This window comes from Balaenoptera musculus, chromosome 3 (assembly GCF_009873245.2).
Source record: "Balaenoptera musculus isolate JJ_BM4_2016_0621 chromosome 3, mBalMus1.pri.v3, whole genome shotgun sequence".
Classification (NCBI taxonomy): domain Eukaryota; kingdom Metazoa; phylum Chordata; class Mammalia; order Artiodactyla; family Balaenopteridae; genus Balaenoptera; species Balaenoptera musculus.
Window position 1 is genome coordinate 36,666 of NC_045787.1, and position 21,325 is coordinate 57,990.

At 50.0% G+C, this 21,325-nt stretch overlaps 1 protein-coding gene across 1 annotated transcript in view; it reads left to right on the forward strand.

Annotated features, from left to right (window-relative positions):
- The window catches only part of PLEKHG4B (pleckstrin homology and RhoGEF domain containing G4B), a 62,217-nt gene that overhangs the window by 7,515 nt on the left and 33,377 nt on the right, over positions 1-21,325 (forward strand). The window contains 1 exon segment of the mRNA XM_036845871.1: positions 15,121-15,318. Within this exon segment, the coding sequence (XP_036701766.1) occupies positions 15,121-15,318 (198 nt within the window).

A 21,325-nucleotide genomic window follows, 5' to 3' on the forward strand; every position in this document is an offset into this window, starting at 1 on the left:
TTCACACGTTTCCATCATGTTGTCTTTGGGGTACAATCAAGCATCCAAGAGGTGCTTGCATCCCCTCCTGTGATAATACCCGCCTCAGCACTATAGTTTTCACTTTCTTGTGATACACCTCCTACTAGGCTATCAGCCCAGGACATTGATCTTTGTATCCTTCAGGGTGCTTAGCACACAGTAGGTACTCCGTAAATGCACTTTGGTGTTGAGAGTGGAAAATATTTAGTGATCCAGGAGAGTGGTGCCTCTGTGACCAGTGTATCATGAGAAAGACCACAGGTAAGGAGTGAGGAAAGAGCAGAAACACAGGGTTGGCGCATCGGGACCGGGCCCTGGGAGGAAGTGTCCCCTGACGCTGTGCTTCCTATGGGATTTCTGCTCAAACCACAAGGGGAGAGGAAGCAGAGCACCTGGTCCAGGCTGGACCGACAGTTGGAGAGAGGCACCTGGACCCTGCAGTGGGTTTCGGCAGCCCCTTCAATGGTGCTTAGGCAAACGAGGGCCCACCTCTCAAATCCTGAAATGCCAACACTCATAGATGCTTTCATTGGCCAACTTTCATGCTGCCAAAAAGTACAGATTTTATTTCAATATTCCCCTAAGCTTTGTCTTCCGTGTTTTCACATCAGTTAATATTTTGTCCCTCCTGTCACCCCATCTTGATCCATCACACTCTTCCCAGCTAGAGGAAACAGATGCCTTCCAACCACACCCCAAATGGTTCACAACCGCCATGAGTTTCGGGGTCTCGGGCAGGCTGCGTGGGGCGCTGTCAGTGCCCAACCCCTTCCCTGGTCTCCTGACCCTCGCCCTACAGGGGCGGCGCTCTTAGTGCTTCCCTGGGCCCTGGATCCTCAGGACACCTGAGCTGTGTGCAGCCTGTGCACCCACTGGCCTCTGGCCCGCTTACCTCTGTGCATGGGAATTATACTAGGACAGCAGCCTCTTCACTGCTGGCTCAGATCTCCGAGGTGCTCACAGCCTTCGAGCGCTGCCCAGATGGCGTTGTTACACGTGGCTTTTCCCTTTGGAGTCCTGGAGGGGTGGTTGTTCGGAGCAAATCTGGTAAAGGCCTCCTGAGTCTTGCACCTCCCATTCCGAGTGGCGGCACGACTTCCTCTCTGGACCCTGCTCCGGCTGGTCTAGGACAGACCTGGGTGTCACCGCTGTGTGACGGCCTCAGGGGTCTTCTGTTAACCCCCAACCTCATACACTTACAGCAAGGTGCTGGGTGGAGACTGACACCACTCACTCTTCCTGCCAAAGTGCGTCATCCCTGCCAGGCCCAGCACTGCATGAGTAGGGTTCCCTTGATCTCCGTTCTCCCTTTTCCTTCCCCCTCTTAGTTCACAGAGTGACATATTTCAGAGCCCATTTGTTTTGCCTCTTGAATTCAAACACTGTCAGTAAAATGTAGCAAGTGAGGGGGGAGAATAGCGGTCCCCGCTCTGGGAGGAGAGGGGCTTCTGCACAGCACTGATCAGAGACCCGGGTGCGGGCCCCAACCTCACACACTGTTTCTCCGGTTTCCTTGCATGCAGGGGTGCTATTTTTACACCCCTGCGACTTGCTCGAGTCCACACACCCCTGCGCTACATTCCCACCCTCACTCTGGATTTACTGCCATTATTTGCAGAATTCCCGCCAATCCTTGTGAGGATTCAGTAACCTGGGTCAGGCCTTCTGCTATTGAAACACTGTCCTCTGAGGGCACAGATGTCAAATATTTACTAGTGTCTCATCAAATTCCTGAGCCATTGAACGGATGGGCAGACCCAGCACAGAGTCTTGATAAAGTGAGGTTCAACATACCCTGAATTGGTTTAAAACAGAATTATAACTGGAAACTAAAAAAAAAAAAAAACCACTCCTCACTCATCTCCATCCTCACCTCTACCCTTGCTCACCTCCAGCCTCACCTCCACCCTCACTCACCTCCAGCCTCACTCATCTCCATACTCATCTCCACCCTCCCTCACCTCCACACTCACTCACTCCCTCCTTTTGTTCAGTGTGGTATACCCATTTACAGTACCAATCAAACTGAAAATTCAGGGTTAAACTTCGGTACTTGAGCTGAGAGCTACCCCCTTATGGGCTCAAGGAGACCCACGTGTTATAAGCAGACTAGCCATATCATTTATTGTCCAAATTCGAACACTTTGAGGAGAAAGAGAGAGCTGTTGCCTTGACCACAGGTGAAAACCCAAACTGTGTGGGAAACCCTGCCCTGGTTGCCGGTCTGTGACTGGGGTATCCCCACCTCCTGGGGTCGTTCGTCTCCGTGGGTGAGGAACGCTCATGCACAGGTGTTTGCCCACCTCCCTCCTGGACCAGGTGTGTGACTCCCAGTGTGAGCGCCCGAGAGCCAGGCTGTGCAGACATGCTGCCTACACGGCCCCCAGCAGAGCCCCCAGCAGAGCCCCCCGCCTGCACTCGTCCGGCTCTGCCCGTCCGGCTGCTCGCGCTCTGAGCCCGGCCGCCACTGGGTGCTTCTAGTTTGCACCAGCACCGCCCCTCTATACTGTGTTTGCCCCCAGGGCTCCCCCTGTTGTGTAATTCCAGGAGTTGTAAGCGCCTGCCAGGCCCTTTCAGAGTGTGGTTTGGGGCTCCAGGGTTAGTTTCATCTTCAGAGCCGACATCCCTCCCAGTTTTGTTTGGCGAGTCCTTCTCTGTCCCTCTCGGGTCCCTTTCTCAGGAAACCCAGGGCCCATTCACATGGCAGGAGCCACACATGCCCTGCCTGTCTGTGCCTGGGACCATTATGCTTTGTGGTCACTTTCTTGGGGCAGTTCGGCGGCGGGGAGGGTGCATGAAAAGCACCGTTTAGCATTGCAGGTACACACAGTACAGGTTTCTTATTAGAATATCTGTTTTGTTCTTCTAATCATGCATATAGAGTTTGCATTTCCCCTCAAATACCTTAAATTTTGCTTAGACATGCTGCCACCTGCCTCTGCCTTCCTGCACTCCAGTATGGCCTCGTGAGGTGTCCCTGTAGCGCTTTCCCTGCGAGAACGTCTGCAGGCTTGAAACTTTCACCCCACCTTCCTTCTGGAAAAAACAAAGGTGCTCCAGCCCAGGCCCAGGCCCAGCCCCGATTCCCAAACAACCTCAGCCCACTGTCAGCAGTCTTCACCTGTCCCACCAAAACTAAAGATTAAGGCGAAATCATGAGGTCCTTTAAGAAAGCACAGGAACCATGTGTAAAAGCCCAGACATTGTGGGCTTCTTACCTTAACGGTTAATATCAAATTAGGACCTGGTAGCAGCTACCTTCAGGGCGCCGTCAGGCAAGGAGCACTGCCAGCCTGAGGGGCACTCTTCCAGGGTTCCTGCACCCTTGTTTGAAGAACCCCAGTCAGACTGGTTCCCAACTTTCCTCGCGGCTGCTGTGTCACAGCTGTGGTCGGGGGTCCCCACTCAGAGGATGCTTTGGAAAGATGTTAGGTAACATTTTAAACCTAGTAGTGCAAACATACAATATCACACTCCCACTTACCGTCTCTGTACTTGCTGCTTCTTTATTTATGTAGGAATGTAATCCAAAAGTGTAAAAAGAAAAGCAAGCAAAGAAAAAAAAAAAACATGTAATTGGTGATTTAGGTGAAATCGGCTGTCAGATCTACAATTTAGAAAAATTAATTTCAGTTGTCCATTGAGTGTCGTCTAGAATTAGTTTTTTCTCTGTTGGAAACATGCGAAAGGCGTAGGGAGGCCAGGTGTGCTGGCTGAAGACAGGATGCCAGGCAGACGCCCGCAAAGCAGCTGGACTCAGACAAAAGGGAACTTGCTTTTGAAGGTGTTTTGTTTTGGCTCAGTTTAACAGTGATGTGAACAAAAAAGGACAACAAAACCTTGGAGGGATGAAAATGAGTTTTTATCTTTATACGTGAGAAGCCACACGTGTGACTGAGCTGACAAATTTCAAGAGCACTTTTCTTTCCTGACAAAGGGTTTTCCAGATAAATTAAGCAGGAAAGAATGGCTCCTATCCATTTTTCTCCAAAAGAACTGTAAATATGGCTGCAGAGGCAAATGGTGTCCATTGGCCGAGCAGCCCAAACTCGTCTGCAGGCCTTGAAGCTCACGCACACTCTGCTGGGACTGGGTCTCCACGGAGGACCCAGGGTAGAAAAGTTAGGTTTGCTGTAATGAAGACTACGGGAGATTTCTCTAAGTTGACGTGATCTTTTCTGGTTTAGAATGAACAAAACTCTTGCTTCCAGCTGAAATTGTACTTCATCACGAGGACACCAATCTGGACTGATGGTGGTTAATGGCAGTTTTGTGCACTTTTTATCGAACGCCTTCAAAGAACTAAATGAACTAAAGAACTAAATTCAGCCAAAATGCCTTAAAAGCCAACATTTCATTGTCAGTTTGCATTTTGTATTAAAAAATAAAAAGCTTTGAAGTCCTTTCAAGATGAAATACATTGTTACCTTGTGGAATAATTGGTGAATTAGATTCATAGTAACCTTTCCATTTCACAAATGGAGAAACCAGAAGTGCAGAAATCTCGGGGACTTTGTGCTGTGCCACAGCTGATATGGAACCAGGGTTGACGTTTACACGCCCTCGCCTCAGCCAGGGGACGCCCTCCACCACCTGGCCAGCCTCCTCTTCCTTGGCCCCTCCACACCAGCCCCCTCTGGCCCTTCCTTCCTTTGCTTCCCCGGTGGGTCCGTTTCCCCTCTGTGCTGAGGGCAGGACCTTGTCTGTTGGACTGACCACCGTGGGGTCAGCAGGCGAACGGTAAGCAGGGGGTCACTCCCTGGTCACTGCTGGTGCAGTGCGCTCCTGAGCCCAGGGCAGGCTTTGGTCTGGGACTTCGTGTTTGCAGCTGCTTCTGTCCTGGGTAAAGACCAAGTGAACATGTGATGGGGCTTCCCATGTGCATCCATCACTGTCTAACGGATGCTGCGTGAAAGACCCCTCCCAAGACTCTCACAGCTCCTGAGCTTGGGAGCTTCTCGGTGGTTTATGAGGCTGTCAGATGCAGAAAAGGATAACTGAGGACTTTAATTGACTCCTTTTAGACATTTTCCATGCACTTGACCATGAGTAGAAATCAAGAAGCCCCCAGAGACAGAGGCAGTGGGTGGCCATCCCCTCAGTCCCAGGCTCAGACCAACGACTGCCCAGCCTCAGAGCACACAGAGCAAAGCTATTCCGGAGCGAAATAATGAAGGATCACGTGTCACTGTCAGTGAGGTGGAACTGGAGTGCTGGATCCGAGAATGGTGGTGTTCCCAGAGCCCTCACCCCTCCGTGTCTTCACCCAGAAAGCGGCCGTTGAGCCCACGCTGCAGTGTAGTCGCTGGGGTCCATGCCACTCGGATGAGGAAGCGGAGTGGGGCTGCCCAGTCCTCCGTCCTCACGCCCCCGGCCGGCGGCCTTGCAGGAGTCCCCTCCCTGAGAGTGGGGTCCGCACACCTTCTGTGAAGGGCCAGACAGGAGGGAGTCTAGGCTTTGAGGGGCCATTCGGTCTGGGTCACAGAACGAGGGGGGCTGCGTTCCAGTAAGCTCTCCGGAGAACACCCAGGGGAAGAGTCTGAGGGTGTCTGGTAGAGGGCAACTCACCGGAAGATGAAGCAAGCAAATCTCTGAAGCTGCGGCAACACGGGCGTGAGAGGACGGCTGCTGACAGAATCGTGTACTAAGCGCAGCCTCGTGGGCCGGGGCCGTGCAGCCTGCAGCAGAAGTTAGAGGCGCAAACGTGGCTGTGAGCTGCGAGGGACCATCTCGTCACACCGCTGGGGTTGTGGCATCTCGGGACACGGGTCGGCAGCCGCAGGAGGGGCACGGCTCCTATGGGGGGGCGTCCGACGGGGCAACGGCCCCACCCCGCTCTGGCCGCTTGGACCCGCGCCTCTGAAGGAAGGTGCTCTGACGTTCTTTCTGTCTCTGAAGGAGGATTGATTTTAGGAATGCTTGAGAAGTTCTGTTTATTTGATTTTGTTTCATAACCTAAGGTTGGTTCTATGTGTGCTTTGTTTAATGCCAAGTCCTGGGTAGGAAAGCAGGCACCTTACAACATGAGTAAGATGGGAAAATGAGGTTGTACTTGAACGGAAAAGGGAATCATGTTGAAAAAAGTACTGTGGCTTTGCAGCTGGGAATGTTCCAGCCCCGAAGGCCAAAGGGCGTGTTTCATTCCGGAGTTCCCCCACTTGTTCTCAGGAAGAGAGCCTCTGGCCAACTGGGTCGGACACGCACCTGGCACCTGCCATAGCCAGGGCCTCTCCTGAGGCCCCAGCCCTCCATCCTTGCCGCTACGCTGTGTAGCAGCCGAGGGAACAGAGGCACGGCGTGAGACTGAGTGAGGTGCATGGGTCGGGCCTCCTTCCCACGCCTCAGCGCACCTGACCCAAGCCAGGGACCCACCGGGGTGGAGAGGGTCCAGAGCCCCTCCTGCAGAGCAGCCCCCACCCACTGGCTCCGTCTCAGCAAGTTCCTAACCGCTCCTCACCGGTCTGGGCGCTGGGATAAGCGAGAAAAACGTAAATCAGGTTTAAAAGGAAATTGGTGGAGTGCAAGCCGCCTGGGAAATCCTTGCTCCAGGTGGACTCCGGCATCTGAGGAAGGGGGAGGGAAAAGGAAGTGCAGCCTCGGTCCACTCGATCCAGGAGAGGCGGCCGTCCCAACGCGCTGTAGGGGGGACAGTCCCTGGGCTGCGTGTTCAGCGCTGATGGATTTTCGTTGTCAACAATCCCCAGCACCCCATAATCCCCTGTAACCCTAACCTCACTTTAGAATTCCGCAGTCAGGTGATGGCGTGTTGCACCTTTAGTAAGTCATCTGTAAATGCAGAGAAGACATTTTCAGGGTTTATTTGGAATTATTATTTTCTGGATTCACCTCCAGGGCCTGTTACAGAAGGTACAGCCCTGAAGCTTGAACCCTGAAGTAGTTCCTTTGTTTAGGCATCCTCCTAATTTGGCCCTGGAAACTGAAAAGTGTTGGTACCATGAAAAAGCACAGTCTGTGGATGAAAAAACTCAGAGCTGAGATGTTTCCAGAACACACGGTCAGCCCCCGGAAATACAGACAGCCGGAACCACCTCGCCAACAGCGGGGGCCAGAGCCCCAGGCTCTGCTCCCGGCCCCGCCTCTCGGGGCTCGGTCACCCAGGAAGCTCCAGCTCAGGACTCTGGAGACAGCTGTGTCCCTGCAGGTGCACTGCAGAACACCTGTCCAGGGGGCCCCTCGGTGGAGATGTGTGCCCTGCCCGCCCTCGTGGGAGGTGTCCCCCGGATGCTGTAGTCACCAGTGACCCTGAGTCCCAGGGGTCGTCACATCAACTTTATCTGTGATCAGGTAAATCATGGAATGGCCCCTCTCTGGTGCTGCGCGGCTCGTGGAAGGTTCGAGGTGGGGCACGAGCCTGCTTGCAAAGCTTCTGCCAGAACTGGCATCCACGCGGCCAGCACATTTCCTTGTCACGTGGCCACACCTGATGTGGGTGGGCAGGGCGCACTGTCCTCCCCAGGGAAGCAGGGGTCCCTGAACAACAGCCCCACAGAGGGTTTGCCCTGTTTTCTGCCAGCTCAGTGCCTTAGTGGAACACATTTCCTCTGTCCAGCATCCTGGAGACTGACTGTCCCCCAGAGGGATCTTTCCATGTAAATTAAGCTCTTCTAGAGTCCGAGCTTCTTTGTCGGTAAATATTTGGTCCAACATTCCTCTGCCTTTCTCTTCTAAAGATGCTGCGGCTGTAACTCAGCTCCATCAACAGGCAGCGTGGGCCGCACGGTGCACTGGCTGAAAGCAGACCCTGGTTTTGGAGACACGGGACGAGCAGACAGTTAAGTGCTAAGTGAGCAGTCTGAGCTCCGCTGGATTAGGGAGACCGAGAAGCATTTGTGCAGGGTGTGAGGTGAGCTACAATGGCCCAAGGAGCACTGGCCGGGAGAGAAGACTCACCCCACAGGTGGCAGATGCTGCCGCCTCGGCCCAGGAAAGGTCCAAAGGTGGTGGCTGGATGGAGAGGTCCAGCTTCTGCTTCCCGGGCCAAGGACAGGCAGGTCACACCAATGTTGATCTTGTAAACCTTCCTTCCGCCAGGCCCTCCGCTTAGAGGCAGCTGCAGCAAGGCCGTCCTAAACCGCAAGTCATTAATATCAGAAAAGACAGGGAGGGCTGGAGAGCCAACCGCAGCTCAGAGAAGAGGCTCTCTTAGAGGCTCTGTTCACTGCTATGAAAGTTAAGGACCCTTGTTTGAATATGAAAGAGCTAGGAATAGCATAAGGTGGTACCTTCCTTAATTATTTTCAGTGACCTGAGGAAGCACAGGCTGCTGTGTGGAGACACTGGGGCAGGTCCACGTCCAGCCCCCTCATTTCTTCAGATGAAGGTCCTGGTCTTTAGACTGAAATTTTCCTTTTGGGATTTTAAAAACACTTTAGGCCTAAATACAAAGAGTTGTTTATTTTAATACTAGCATATTTATTTATTTTAATACCTTTTGTTGTTAGTTTGATAGAAAAATCTGTAAGCAGTATTTAATATTTAATGTAATGAATATTTAGCACTGCATTTTTAAAAGTTTCAAATTAGAGAGTGTTTTCTCACGACTCTTCTCTGCCAGCTCCACACGCTGCTGAAATCCACTCTAATGGCTCCTCCTGCAGGACGGCCAGAGCAGATCTTGATGGAAAACAAGACTGCAGAAGTGAGACACGGAGTCCAGGGAGGTGCATGGCAGGAGCGGGGCGAGGGTGGGTGTGCATGTGTGTGTACATGTGTGTGCATTGTGCGTGAGGAGGAGATGAAGGTGCAGGGCACAGTTCTCATGGGTGCATGCGTGTGTGCGTGTATGCATGTGTGCACGTGGGAGTGTATGCGTGTGCGCATGTGGGCGTGTGTGCATGTGTGTGGGTGTGTGTGCGTGTGTGCACGTGTGTGCATGTGTGTGCACGTGGGAGTGTATGCGTGTGTGCATGTGGGCGTGTGTGCATGTGTGTGCGTGTGTGCGCGTGTGTGCGTGTGTGTGCATGTGTGTGTGTGCCTGTGGGAAGACCGAGGTACGGGGCGCAGTCCTGTCCCCTTGGCTTCCTCTGAGATTTGCTCATTGCGGACTGTGGGCAGCCTGCTGGAATATGCACTTTCTGGGGCCTGCCCACTGGGACGTGCTGACACAGACCTGCCTCTGTCAGGCTGTAGGAATTAAACACACGGGCTCATTATCAATCTCAGCAGCTGTAAAGTCAGCTCCAGCCCCGGCCTCTCTCACTGCTGGAGGAGGGCGTGTGCCCACGAGGACGGCCCCTGGTGTCCACGGGACACTTCCTCCTGGGAACCTAGCCCACGCAGACACCCTCCTTGGCCCACTGGACTCTGCTGACCCCCCCTCAGCTGCCCATCTCCCATCCCAGGCACTCAGGCCCTGGCCGCATCCTGTCCTCCTGTTGTGGGCTCCTGGATAGCACCTGGCTATCGCAGCAAGAGAGAAGGAATCCCTGGAATACTCCTTGCCCACAGCTGCCCCCTGCTTCCGTGGCAAGGCCAGCCTGGACCCCGGGCTTGCCTGTCTGCTTGCCCTGTGCTCCCGCCTGCACGTCCTGCCCCCGGATCAGGCCTCGGTCCCTGGGGTCAGGTTTTGGGGATCCCCTCCCCCACAGACTGAGAGTTAGTGAAGGGCAGGGTTGCCCTGGGCAGGGCTTGCTGGCTGTGTTGGTGTGGACAGAGGGAAGGAGCTGGGCCAGCCGTGGGCATCCTGAGGACATAGCCTGGTATGGGGAGGGGGCCTCTGGCCAGGTCACAGTGGTGTCTGTCACCAGCGTGAGACGTCACCACGAGGCCCAGTGGCTCAGCCAGGCCACCCCCAGGTCCTGAGGATTCTGGGTGGGACTGTAGCGTCAGACCTGGGTCCCAGCTGGGCCAGTGTCCCTGGGCTCCAGGGAGGACAGGCATTGGAGTGAGAGGAGGAAGGCCGTGCTCCTCCTGCACGGTCACCGCTCTGGGCTCAGTGGTAACCGAGAGGTTTAACAGGTGGCTGTCGGATGGGCTGTGGAACTCAGAGAGAAAGGGTCTCAGCAGTCGAGGGCTCCCTGGAGCCGCCCCCCCAGCTGCCGGCATCCGGAGTCTCCCGGAGGCTTCCTGTGCCAATTGCGTCAGAACGTGGGTCAGGAGAGCTGGACACGTGCCGGGGGCGGCTGCTCACCACGGCCCGGGGTCTCTAAAGCGAGGCCAGCGGGATGGGGGCACACGATGCTTTCGGTGACCTCCGAACTCTTCCGGGAGCCTAGAGCGCGGACCTCAAGAGGCCCAGGCACTTTCCCTTCCCAGCGCTTCCCTCCCTGTGCAGCTTTGGGCCTAGAAGCACCTTCAGCCTGCACAGCCGGGAGGGCCAGGAAGCCCTAACACGCAGCAGCTGGCCAGTGGAGAGCAGGGCCGGGTGTAGAGCGGCCAGGTGTGGGCAGGCTGGAAGCAGACAGCTCTGGTATAGACAGGCTAGCACACCAGCCCAGCCAAGGGGACCAGGCTTCCTAGACAGGTTTCCTTTGACTCAAAGGCGGTTTCTGGGTCTCTGCACACAGGAAATCAGAGATGGCCATCGGGGCCCTGGACAGGACACCGGGGGCCGCCACTGGGCCCTTGCAGGAAGGAGACCTCTGTTAAGAGTACCTGAGTGGCTGTAACCAGGTCGGCTGCCCAGAGCAGCCCTCCTGGGAGTGTGGGTTTCGTGCCAGCCTCCTCATTCACGCCGATGGGGCTGAGAAAGTGGCCATTGATGGAAAGTGGGCCACGGGGAGGCCCACTGCTCGGACGGACTGCCGGAAGGGTTCCAGTGTCCCGTGATGGGTACCTGCTGCCGCCCTTACAGCCTGATTTTTATTTCCAAAATCTGGCCAGAGGCAAAGGCCACAGTGGTGAATTTCTGGGGCGGAAGTGCCTGGCTGACAGGCACCCCAGCTCAGATGGTCCCATCCTAGGCTGTGCGCCGTCTGGGGTGTGTCTGGGGGCTGGTCATGGGGATGCCGGAGGAGCCGACTCCCAGACCAGACGGGGGCCCTTTGTGACCGCTGCCCTCCCCCCCCCGCCACACCCACCCAGGGACGGTGCCTCTGGGACGGTGCCCCAGCCCACTTCTGTTTGCTCTCTGCACCCTGACATCAGCCCACTGTGGATTTTCAGAGCAAGGTGACATGACTGTGTCCTGGAGAAGCCCCCCAGCCTGGCTGAGGCGGGTGCACAGGACTGGCTGCCCGGTCTTCCCCTAACCCCATCTAAGACCCCATCCTGTGTCCTAGACGCGCCCTACTGTCCCTGGGCGTGATGACCCAGATGTCAAGGGGTCACCCACAAGATTGGGCATCTGGGCCCCCTGGTCGTCGGGGTGGCCGCAGGGCAGGCGTCCCCAAGGTGGCTGTGCCGATGCCGCTGACTTTCTCGCGCTCTCCGTCCCCATCGCGACGTGAGGGGCTGCACTGGGTCAGAGGCCAGCCCATGTCTGTTCGGGGTAGTGGGGGAGGGTCTCGGAACCTGGTCTGTGCGCCGCCTGCTGGGGACCCTCTCTATCCAGCACTCTGTCGTCTTGGGTGCCTTCCCTGGGTGGCCCCTGCAGACCCTCTCCTGATGTGTGGGCTGCTTTGCCATGGCTGCAGACGGCCTGCGGCTCCATCCTGGGTTCACAGCCTCACTCATCCCCAGGGATGCTGCACTTGAATTAAAGTGTGAGCACTGCACAGCGGGCCAGCCTCGGCTGCATCTCTCCAGCCAGCCGGCCCCTGGACGGGCACCCTGCTGGTCCCTCACCCCGTTCAGCTGGCATCCTTCAGTCAGCACAAGCCTCCAAGTGAGAAGAAACTCCGTGTGCTGTGACATTTGGCTGTTGCTTGCCCCCGGGAGGGAGAAGCAGGTTGTTTCCAGCGGGCATCTTTCCCGAGTCTCTGCGACCGGCCCCCACTAGGCCCCAGCCTCTGTCTCCTCATCTCCAGCACACGCGAGGTTAGAGGGTCACGGGGCGGGCCTGTGCACCGAGACTGGGTCCTCTCCTGCAGGGGCAGGGCAGGAGAAACTTGCTGCCACGAGGTCACTCTCATGTCACCCAAATTTTACTAAACTTAGCGGGGAAAACAAATCCTTCGTCAAGAGTGAAGCTTTAAAATGTTTTTCCAGATGTAAATTTTCTGTTGTTATAAGGCAAAAGCAGTTCTGCTGTTGGCCAAATAACACAGGATTCTTAGTGCAGCGGAATGGTAATCAAATGCCTTCGCACCAGTGCTGTCTCAGCCATCCCACTAATGTGTGTTCACACTTGTCACAGTCTAAGCCGCGGTTAGATTTATGATCAAGTAAACAGGCGCAGTCCTACGTTCTGAAGCCAGCCATGTCCGTATGTGCATTTGCTTCAAACGGGAATCCTGAGTTGTTTCAGAAGTCAGTCCTTTCCTGTCTACTTGGGATGTTTTGATGGTTTGCCAGGTTTTGGTGAATGGGTGAGTTATACCATGTGGAGAGCGGGCCCAGGTGGAAACAGTTAGAAATGCTCAATGGACATTCTCCCTCCCTGTGTCCACTCCCTCCTCTGCCTCTGCACCCAGAGGCCTAGGAACGATTTTAAGAATTTGCCCACTTGGCTCCCTACTTACGTAGGTGTACACACACACACATAAACATACACACACACACACCCCACAAAGGCACACACACAGACACCCACATGCACAGACACACACACAGACACCCCACAGGCTCACACACACGCACAGCCCAGCAAACATCAGGGAAGACGATGCTAAACAGACGAATGTACCAGATGATGGAACTTCACACTTAAGATACTAAACAATGTTCTCTTTTTAAGCATTTCTTATGGAAATCTTTCTGAAACGTACTGTATACTTTCCTGTTTTCTTAAGCAGAATTGAGTATAGTCAAGGTAATTTGGTTTTGCTATGATGTAATGGTTTCTGCCTCTCTGCTCTCAGGCTCCTGTATGTCCGCTGCCCCCTCCTGTAATTTGTGTGCGAGTAGGAACATTTGCCTATACCGAGCACGCCAGCCTGGGGCACGCTTCAGGCTGCGGGGTGGTTCGTGTCTGTTCTGGGGTGCAGGCCCTAGACGTCCGCCTCCGGTCAGGTAACCTGGCTGGTCCATCAGAACCCTCTCCCCTAGGACAGGAGAGCCCCGTCATCAGGGTGGCGGGGGGCTCCCACGGCAGCGCCCCGAGAGCGGCGACAGCCGGACAGGGCTGTGCAGGCAGCGCCCTCGGGCACGTGAGCGCAGAGAGGCTAGAGGAGTCGCTCCCTCGGCTTTCCCGAGGCTTCCTCGCCTCACCTAACCTGGGAAGTGGCCTCTCGGGCGGCAGGCAGCTCCCTTGGGCAGCTCTTGCCAGGACCAGCCTCCGAGTGGGGGACCCCACAGGGCATGGGGGCTGGTGGAGGGGCGTCCCCCAGGCTGAGTGCGGGGCCAGACCCGGTCACCACGGGAACCGAAGGGCAGAGAAGGGGCCGGGGAGGCCATTGCTGCCCGTGGGTGACCAGGGCTGTGGGGTCTCCAGGAGCGGCCCCTTCCCCCCGACACTGGGCAGCTTTCAGAAGGTGAGCTGGCGAGGTGGGGGCCGATATCCTGCTGACCACAGCTGACCGAGGAATCGGGGCCTGCCCCGTGGGTCTGGGGTCTGGGGGAGGAACGGGCCTGGGTTTGGGCATCTGAGCGGCAGGTGGACGTCTCTCCCAGGGAGGGCCTGAAGTTTGCATTTCAATTCAAAGTAGGTCCTTAGAGACTGGGCTCCAGGGCCGCACCCCACCTCCTTCCAGCCGATTTGTATCTCTAGTAACTTCCGAGGAGGCTGAGTCCTGCCCCCGCTCCAGAACAGCTCCGTTCAGTCCCTGGACTGATGTTTGTTTGTGACTCAGGTGTGATTTGAGTTCTTGGAAGCCAGAGCACATGGCACTTTGGGGAAGAATCGGTATGTAGAGAATTCCTGTTGGCAAGGCAGTGGCCCTGTCTGGCGGGGGAGCAGGAGGTGGCAGGAAGGCCGGTGCGGGCCTGGGAGACTCAGCAGGCTGACAGGGAGGTGGGGGGGTTCCAGCCTCTGAGCTGACCTGCAGCACATGGCCCTCGGCCCTCGGCTCTCGGGCAGGACAGATGGCTTCTCTTCGGCTCCTCATTTACTGCAGACTCAGAGGATTCACTGCTTTATTTTCAGTTGCCTTGGGAAAGTATCTATGGTTAGCCATTCAGAGGAGCCTCAGACAGTAATCATTGTTCCTTTAAAACTCAATTATGCAATTTTAACCTCTTTGGCTTTTAACTGTTATTTGTGGCCTTGCATTTCCTCTCCAAACAAATAAACCTTATGGCATTTCCTCAGGAAATGTTACATCTAAAAATAGAATTAAGTATTTTTTAAACTAAAAGCTTTCTGTCTTTATATAAAAGCATGTTGCACCAAAATTTAAAGGGGAAATCAGATACCAATGATAGCTGTGTTTGGAATGACTGAATGAGCACAGTTCTGGGATTTTGATGCAGGATGCCCTAATGGTTTCTATTTAAATTTTAAAAAATCATCAGTACAAGTAAAATGTATTTCCTAGGATGAACTTCCTTTCTGAGTATAAAATGGCATATGGACCAGCTCTGTCCTCCCCACAAGGGCCCCCCATTCCCTGTGCAGAGCCAGGAGTGCTGGGGAAGGGGGGACCAGGGAAGGGGGAAGCCCCTGAGAAATTCCCCATGCTCCACGGAAGATCCTAAAAAGCAGCATTTAAGGTGCGTGTTTCAGAATTTGATGGGATGGAACTTATGTCAGACCAAACTTGGCGGTGCCTCCTGTGGTAACAATGACAGCCGTCACTCACAGGCATTAGATAGGGCTCCCCTCGTGGGCACAGGTGTCAGGTGTACCTGTTACAGACATGGGCACTTCCTCAGATGCTTCTGCTCTGTGACAACGTGGGGACCAACAGATCCTCCCCAACAGGAACTCTTCTCTGTGCTGGGGATTCGCCCGTACCTCCTGTGTTTCACAAAGATAACTCACATCCCCGGACATACGCCGGGTGCCTTCACAGTGGACACCTCAGTGCTAGCCTGTGAAGGTGTCCAGTGCACCTGTCTTATTAGATGTATTAAATTTCCCAAACCTCTCTTCCACTTCAGGATCTGGAATCCCTCGACACCTACATACAGAGCACACTCTCTGCCCTCTACCCACCTTTTGAGGCCACGGCAGCCACGGTGCTCTGGCAGCTGTTCAGCGTGTCCGAGAAGCTCTACGGTGGGGACGGGCTGCGCTGCCTCATGGACTTCCTCATCCCAGCCAAGAGGGCCCTGCAGCACCTGCAGCGGGAGGCCTGTGTGAGTACCTCCCCGGGGATGGAGCCCGTGGGAGGCCCGCCCGTGCACTCTTGACTAGGGAGAAGAGACAGGCAGTGTTTTGATCTGGTAGCTGGAAAATATCTAATCTGAGCCGTAGGGATTTTAGATCCAGGGGAATATGCTGGTGAAGGAAGCAAAGGAGGATATGCTTCTGTGCATTTCAGACTAATCCAGGGTTTAAGCGGACATCATTCAAGTGAGCATTTGTTGTTTTCTTTCTGAAAGAAAGCAGGGTATTATTTAAAAATAAAAATAAATTGTAGTCTCAGCCATTTTTTTTGTAGCGTTTAAACACATAACTGGGGAAACCGTCCCATTTTCCTCTATTCCATTGGGTCCTTTGGGCACTGGCTCAGCTTATCCCTTTGGCTTCTGGCTCCACCTTTTCCTGGTTCCAAATAATTGGTGAAATAAGGCATATGCCCCAGAAACAGGGCTTCTCAACCTGCCAGTGAGCATGGAGCCCACTGTCTGCAGACTTGTCTCTGGTGCCCCAGGGAACTCTCACTCCAGTCTATGTACGAAGGGACTAAGTCCCCCTCCTGAGTAGTCATCTCAGAACGTACGGGAGCAGTTCCAGTATATACAGACAGACCCTGCTGAATGAATCTCTTATGTGTTTAGTTTATTTGGAGGATATTTTTATTGTAGGTTATTTCTGAGGCAGTGTTAAAACTAATGACAGCCACGTTGCAGGTATGTTGCAGTGAACTGCAGAGATTCATGGCTAGATCTTAAAAAGTAAGATCTTTATTAATCATCACCTTTTACTACTCCAGTCATATTGAATTAGGGCTTTTTGAAAAACTACCACTGGGCTACTTCGATTTATTAAACTCTTTGAATGTCTTTTAACTGAGTGTGGCAGAGAAATGACCATGGATATCCTAGATTTAATTCTTTGTTTGCTGTAGTCTGCCTAGAGGATATTTCCTTCATGATTATGTACCTTTGCACATCTAAAGGGTGTTGATTGATAGGGAAGAAGCAGAGAAATTTGCCTGTCAGGAGATAAAAGCAGCACACAGAGCCAAGCTGCTTTAAGTTGGATCTGAAAACACTTGCTCCCTTTCAAAGGCATGTCTTGAAAAGCTACTCTGAACTAATGTTTTGTCTTTTCTTCTAATTTTCTTTTTCCTTCCATTTTAACAAGTCATCACCCTTCCCACTTCCAAATTGCTTATCTTCTGAAAAAGCCATATGAATAATATTACTCTTTAATATGGATGCAGATTTATAAGTATTTAAAAAGCATAAAATGAAATTTAGGGACAGCCTTACTGTTTTCATATTTATATTGCTTTTTACTTTTTAATTAAGAAATTAAAATTTGATCATCTATATGACATAGGAGAAAATGAACTTATCTTGACAACTGTGAATATAAAAATATTTTAGTTAATGTAAATTCAATGCAGTTTTTATTCATTTACCAAGTATCATCGAAGTATGTGGCTTGGAGATCATTATTAATCATATTAATTTTAAGATAAGTTTCTATGTTAACGTAAGAGTTCGATGACCACCATTTTCCCATCCCTCTGTAGAAACCAGAAATGCTTAAAATCACTCACTGACTTATTTGTAACTTTGTTTCGTCACGGTTTGTGTCAAAAAAATGCTTGGAGAAGTTTAAAGAAAAGTGATCAGAAAGATATAAAACAGAATGTTTCTGCAAGGGGGGAAAGCAGAGGCAAGGGATTAGAACTTAAAAAATGAAATCAAATGGAAATCAGAAAAGGAGAAAGGAATAAACAAGATAAAAACATGGAAAAAAAAAGTACAACATATATAATAACAGGTTGAAAATGGCAGGCCAGCAAAATTCTAACCAAGGATAATGGATGTAGCGATGTTCACAACAAACTAAATATAGTAAAAGGCAAATGCATTGATAGGGCTAAAGAGGACCATTCGATAATAGCACTGCTAACAACCAGGAAGCTGTAACAATCCGTAAGCTCCTAACAACATAGCCTGAAAATGCTTGAAGCAGAAACTGAGGGAATTACAAGTGGGAGATTTCACCTCCCTCCAAAGCAAACAGGAAAAGCAGGCCACTTACATATTACTTAAGATAAACATCTGAACACGATATCTCTCTCTGCTAATGGGCATGCGTGGAGTGCTGAGCCCAACAATTTTAGAATACATATAGTTCCCAAGCATAAATGGAACCTTCTCCAAACTTAACCAATATCTGATAAAATTCTAGCCAAGTTTTACCATTAGAAGATATACATTTATCTCAAGAATGTATACAATTAGAGAATATTAAAGAACATACATTCTTAAGCATTCATATACATTTACCAAATTTGACCAGAATTGACCATTAGCAATAACACGTTAACAAATACCAAAGAATTGATATCTTAAGACCACAAAGCAATAAAACTAGAAATCAAGTTTTTAAAAGACACCCTTCTATTTGGAAATTTATAAATGTACTCCTAACAGAGAACCACAAAGGAAACTGGCAAAACAGTTAGAGCTGATGAACAGGTGAGCCCTATTTCCATTTAGGATGTAGAAGTGTATGAAAGACTTTACTCTTGCCAAAACAACAAGAAATTCTGATACAAACCAAACAAGTACACCTTCCTCTAAAGCCGTCCAAGAGCTGTGGATACACAAAGAGCTAAAAGAACTTAACTGTGGAGTGACAATGCCTTCCTAAGTGAGCAAAGAGCAGAAGACACTTCCATCCCTGGGGCTAGTCACCGAGGTTTCAGGGAGGATGGATGAGGAGCTGCCAGAGAAAGACCATCTCTGCTCAGACTAGCAGGAACCGGACTTCAGAAACCTCAGGGCTGGAATATCAGATTGGAATCTGGAGGAGCCGCAAATGTAATGATAAGCCTCTCTACTAATCCTAGAAATTCTCTAACAGAATAAGTGGAGACTGATGGGTGGGAACAGAAAGCAAAATATATCAAAATCTTAAAATCACACAGTTTCAAAGTGTTGTGATTTCCAACTCTCATGGTCTCATGGTCTCACAGTCTTAAAATTTTTGTCTCATAGTTTTAACATGTCCCAGTTCAGAAGTCCAGCAGCGGTTGGTACCAGGCCTCCCTGGATGGAGAGTTGTGAACCCAACCATTGGAGCACTTGAAACAGTTGGTAAACCGAAATTTATGAAAGTTGAACCAAGCCTCAACCAATGTAAATTTTATAAGCTATTCTTGGTGGCCAAGAGAGTCGGGGGCTGAGCTGAAAAGTGAAGAGATATCTCACTGGACTCCTGGAGAGTTTAAAGCCACAACCCACCCCAAGCTTGCTCTGTTTCTAAGTGCTTTAAACTGATAAATGCTTCATCCTAGCTGTCTAACAGGGTAAAGAGCATTTCCTCTTTTTAAAAAATTATCTGCTTTAGGCAAAAGCTCAGGCATAAAATTTAAAAATTACAAAACATGCAAAGGCACCAGATTATCAACCCATAAAAAGGAGAAAAAATTGTCAATAGAAAGAGACTCACAGACTACCCAGGTTTGGAATTATAAGGCCAACTTTTTAAAAACTATGATAAACATATTAAATAATCTACAAGTAAATATGGATGAAGTGGATGAAGAATTTCAGGGACGATTTGGAAACTGTAAAATGAGAACAAAGTGGAAATCTTAGAACTAAAAATACTGTATACGTGATTTGAAGACATGCCAGAAGAAATGAAGCAGACGGAAGCACAGAGAGGAGAGAGAGGAGGGAAAAAGGTGAGCAAGCTTCAGTAACTTATGGGAGTGTCAAGTCAGACATATGTGCAATCGGATTCCCAGAAGGGAAGGAGTGAGAAAATAGGGCCGAAAAAAATATTTAAAGAAATATTGTTGGATAATGTAACAATTTGTTAAAAAACACAGATCTAACACATAGATCCAGGAAGCTCATCAAATCCGGAGCAGGATAAATACCAACAGAACAACACTTAGACACATTGTTAATTAAATGCTGAAAACCCATCATAAAGGGGAAATCTTAACATACAGGGGCAGCAATAAGAATGATGGTGGCTTTTTATCGGAAGCATTGGACTTCAGAAGACAATGGAAAAATATCTTTAAAAAGTTAAAGGAAGAAAAGTCAACCTAAAATTCTATATACAGCAAAAAATATCTTTCAACAGGAAGATAAAACAATGACATTTCCAGGTAAATAAAAGAGTAGACTAGCACAGATGCTATGCAAGAAATGCTAAAGGGAGGTCTAGAGTCTGAAGGGATCTGGTACCAGGTAGAAGCTCAGATCAACAGAAGAATGAAGAGCGCAAAGAAAGGCTAAATTTGTAAGTGTGAATTTCTTTTAAAAATTAGTGACCACTTAAAGCAATATATTGTGGGATTTATAACAAATGTAGCAATAAGACATATGACAACAAAAGCATAAACTGTGGAAGGGAGTAAATCGAATTATAGCATCTAGCATTATAGCTTTATAACGCTAAAATTTTACATTTGAAATTATAGCTTTAGCATTTCTTGCATAGCATCTGTGCTAGTCTACTCTTTTATTTATCTGGAAATGTCATTATTTTACCTTACTGCTGTAAGGTTGTTACATTGTTTTAAAATAATATATTGCTTTAAGATAGACTGTGATAAGTTAAAGATGCATATTGTAATATTGAGAGCAACCACTAAAAATAAGACAAATAGGTATAACTAAAAATTCAATAGAGGAAATAAATGGAATCTAAAAAATAGAAGAGGAGATAAAAGGAAGAACAAAGGAACAAAGATAGGGCAAATAGAAATTTTATGCCAAGATGATAGATTTAATCCAGCCATGTCAATAATTATATTAAATGTCATTAAGTGAATTTAACATTCCAAGTAAAATACAGAGATTGTCAGACTGGAAAAAAGGCAGGACCAACTAAATGCTGGTTATAAGAATTGCCCTTTAAATGCAAAGACAATCCAAAGACTGAAAGTAAAAGAATCAAAACAGATATACCATGTGGTCTGAGAAACGCAAAGCAAATGACAAGACACAAGTTTTTGCTTACTAATGAGCAGAAAAATAGACAGGTTAGTATTCAGAGCAGAGAGAGTTCAGTACGATAGACAAGGTGATGCTTTTCTCATTGTGGTGAAAATTGTAATGACCTCTCTGGAAAGCAGTTGTTTTAATATGTATGCAGAATCTTTAAATTGTCATGCACAGTTTGACTCAGAAAGTTTAGCCACAGCAAGTGATCTAAAATGCAAGTCCAGATTCATTCCCAATAATATGTGTTGCAATGTTACTTATAATAGTAAAAAACAGGCATACATATTAGGAGGAAGGTTAAATCAATAATGTATAAATATACACAGATTAAAATGTTTTAAAGAAATGTTTTTAAATGAGGTAATGATTGTGATATAATATTAAGCCAAAAAGAGGTTGTAAGTTTGTTTTATATCTGTGTTTTTTAACGTACATTTTAAAAACAAGCACAAGGGACTTCCCTGGTGGCGCAGTGGTTAAGAATCTGCCTGCCAATGCAGGGGACACGGGTTCGATCCCTGGTCTGGGAAGATCCCACATGCCGCGGAGCAACTAAGCCTGTGCACCACAACTACTGAGCCTGCGCTCTAGAGCCTGTGAGCCACAACTACTGAGCCCACGTGCCACAACTACTGAAGCCCACGTGCCTAGAGCCCATGCTCCGCAACAAGAGAAGCCACCGCAACGAGAAGTCTGCTCGCCGCAACTAGAGAAGGCCCACACGCGGCAAGGAAGACCCAACGCAGCCAAAAATAAATAAATAAATAAATTTATAAAAACTAACTAAATAGATAAAAACAAGCACAAGAGGCCATGCAGTGACCTTAGCATGTTGTGCTGTTGAAGGCCTGTGAGTGTGGATACAGGGCAGTTCTGCTTGTTCTTCTTTCTTCACTTTGGAAACATCCCCTAATTAGCAAAATAGAAAGGAAACCTTAAAAACTTGGAGATAAGAGGTGATGTTCTAGTCTATGGCAGCTTTAACTGACTG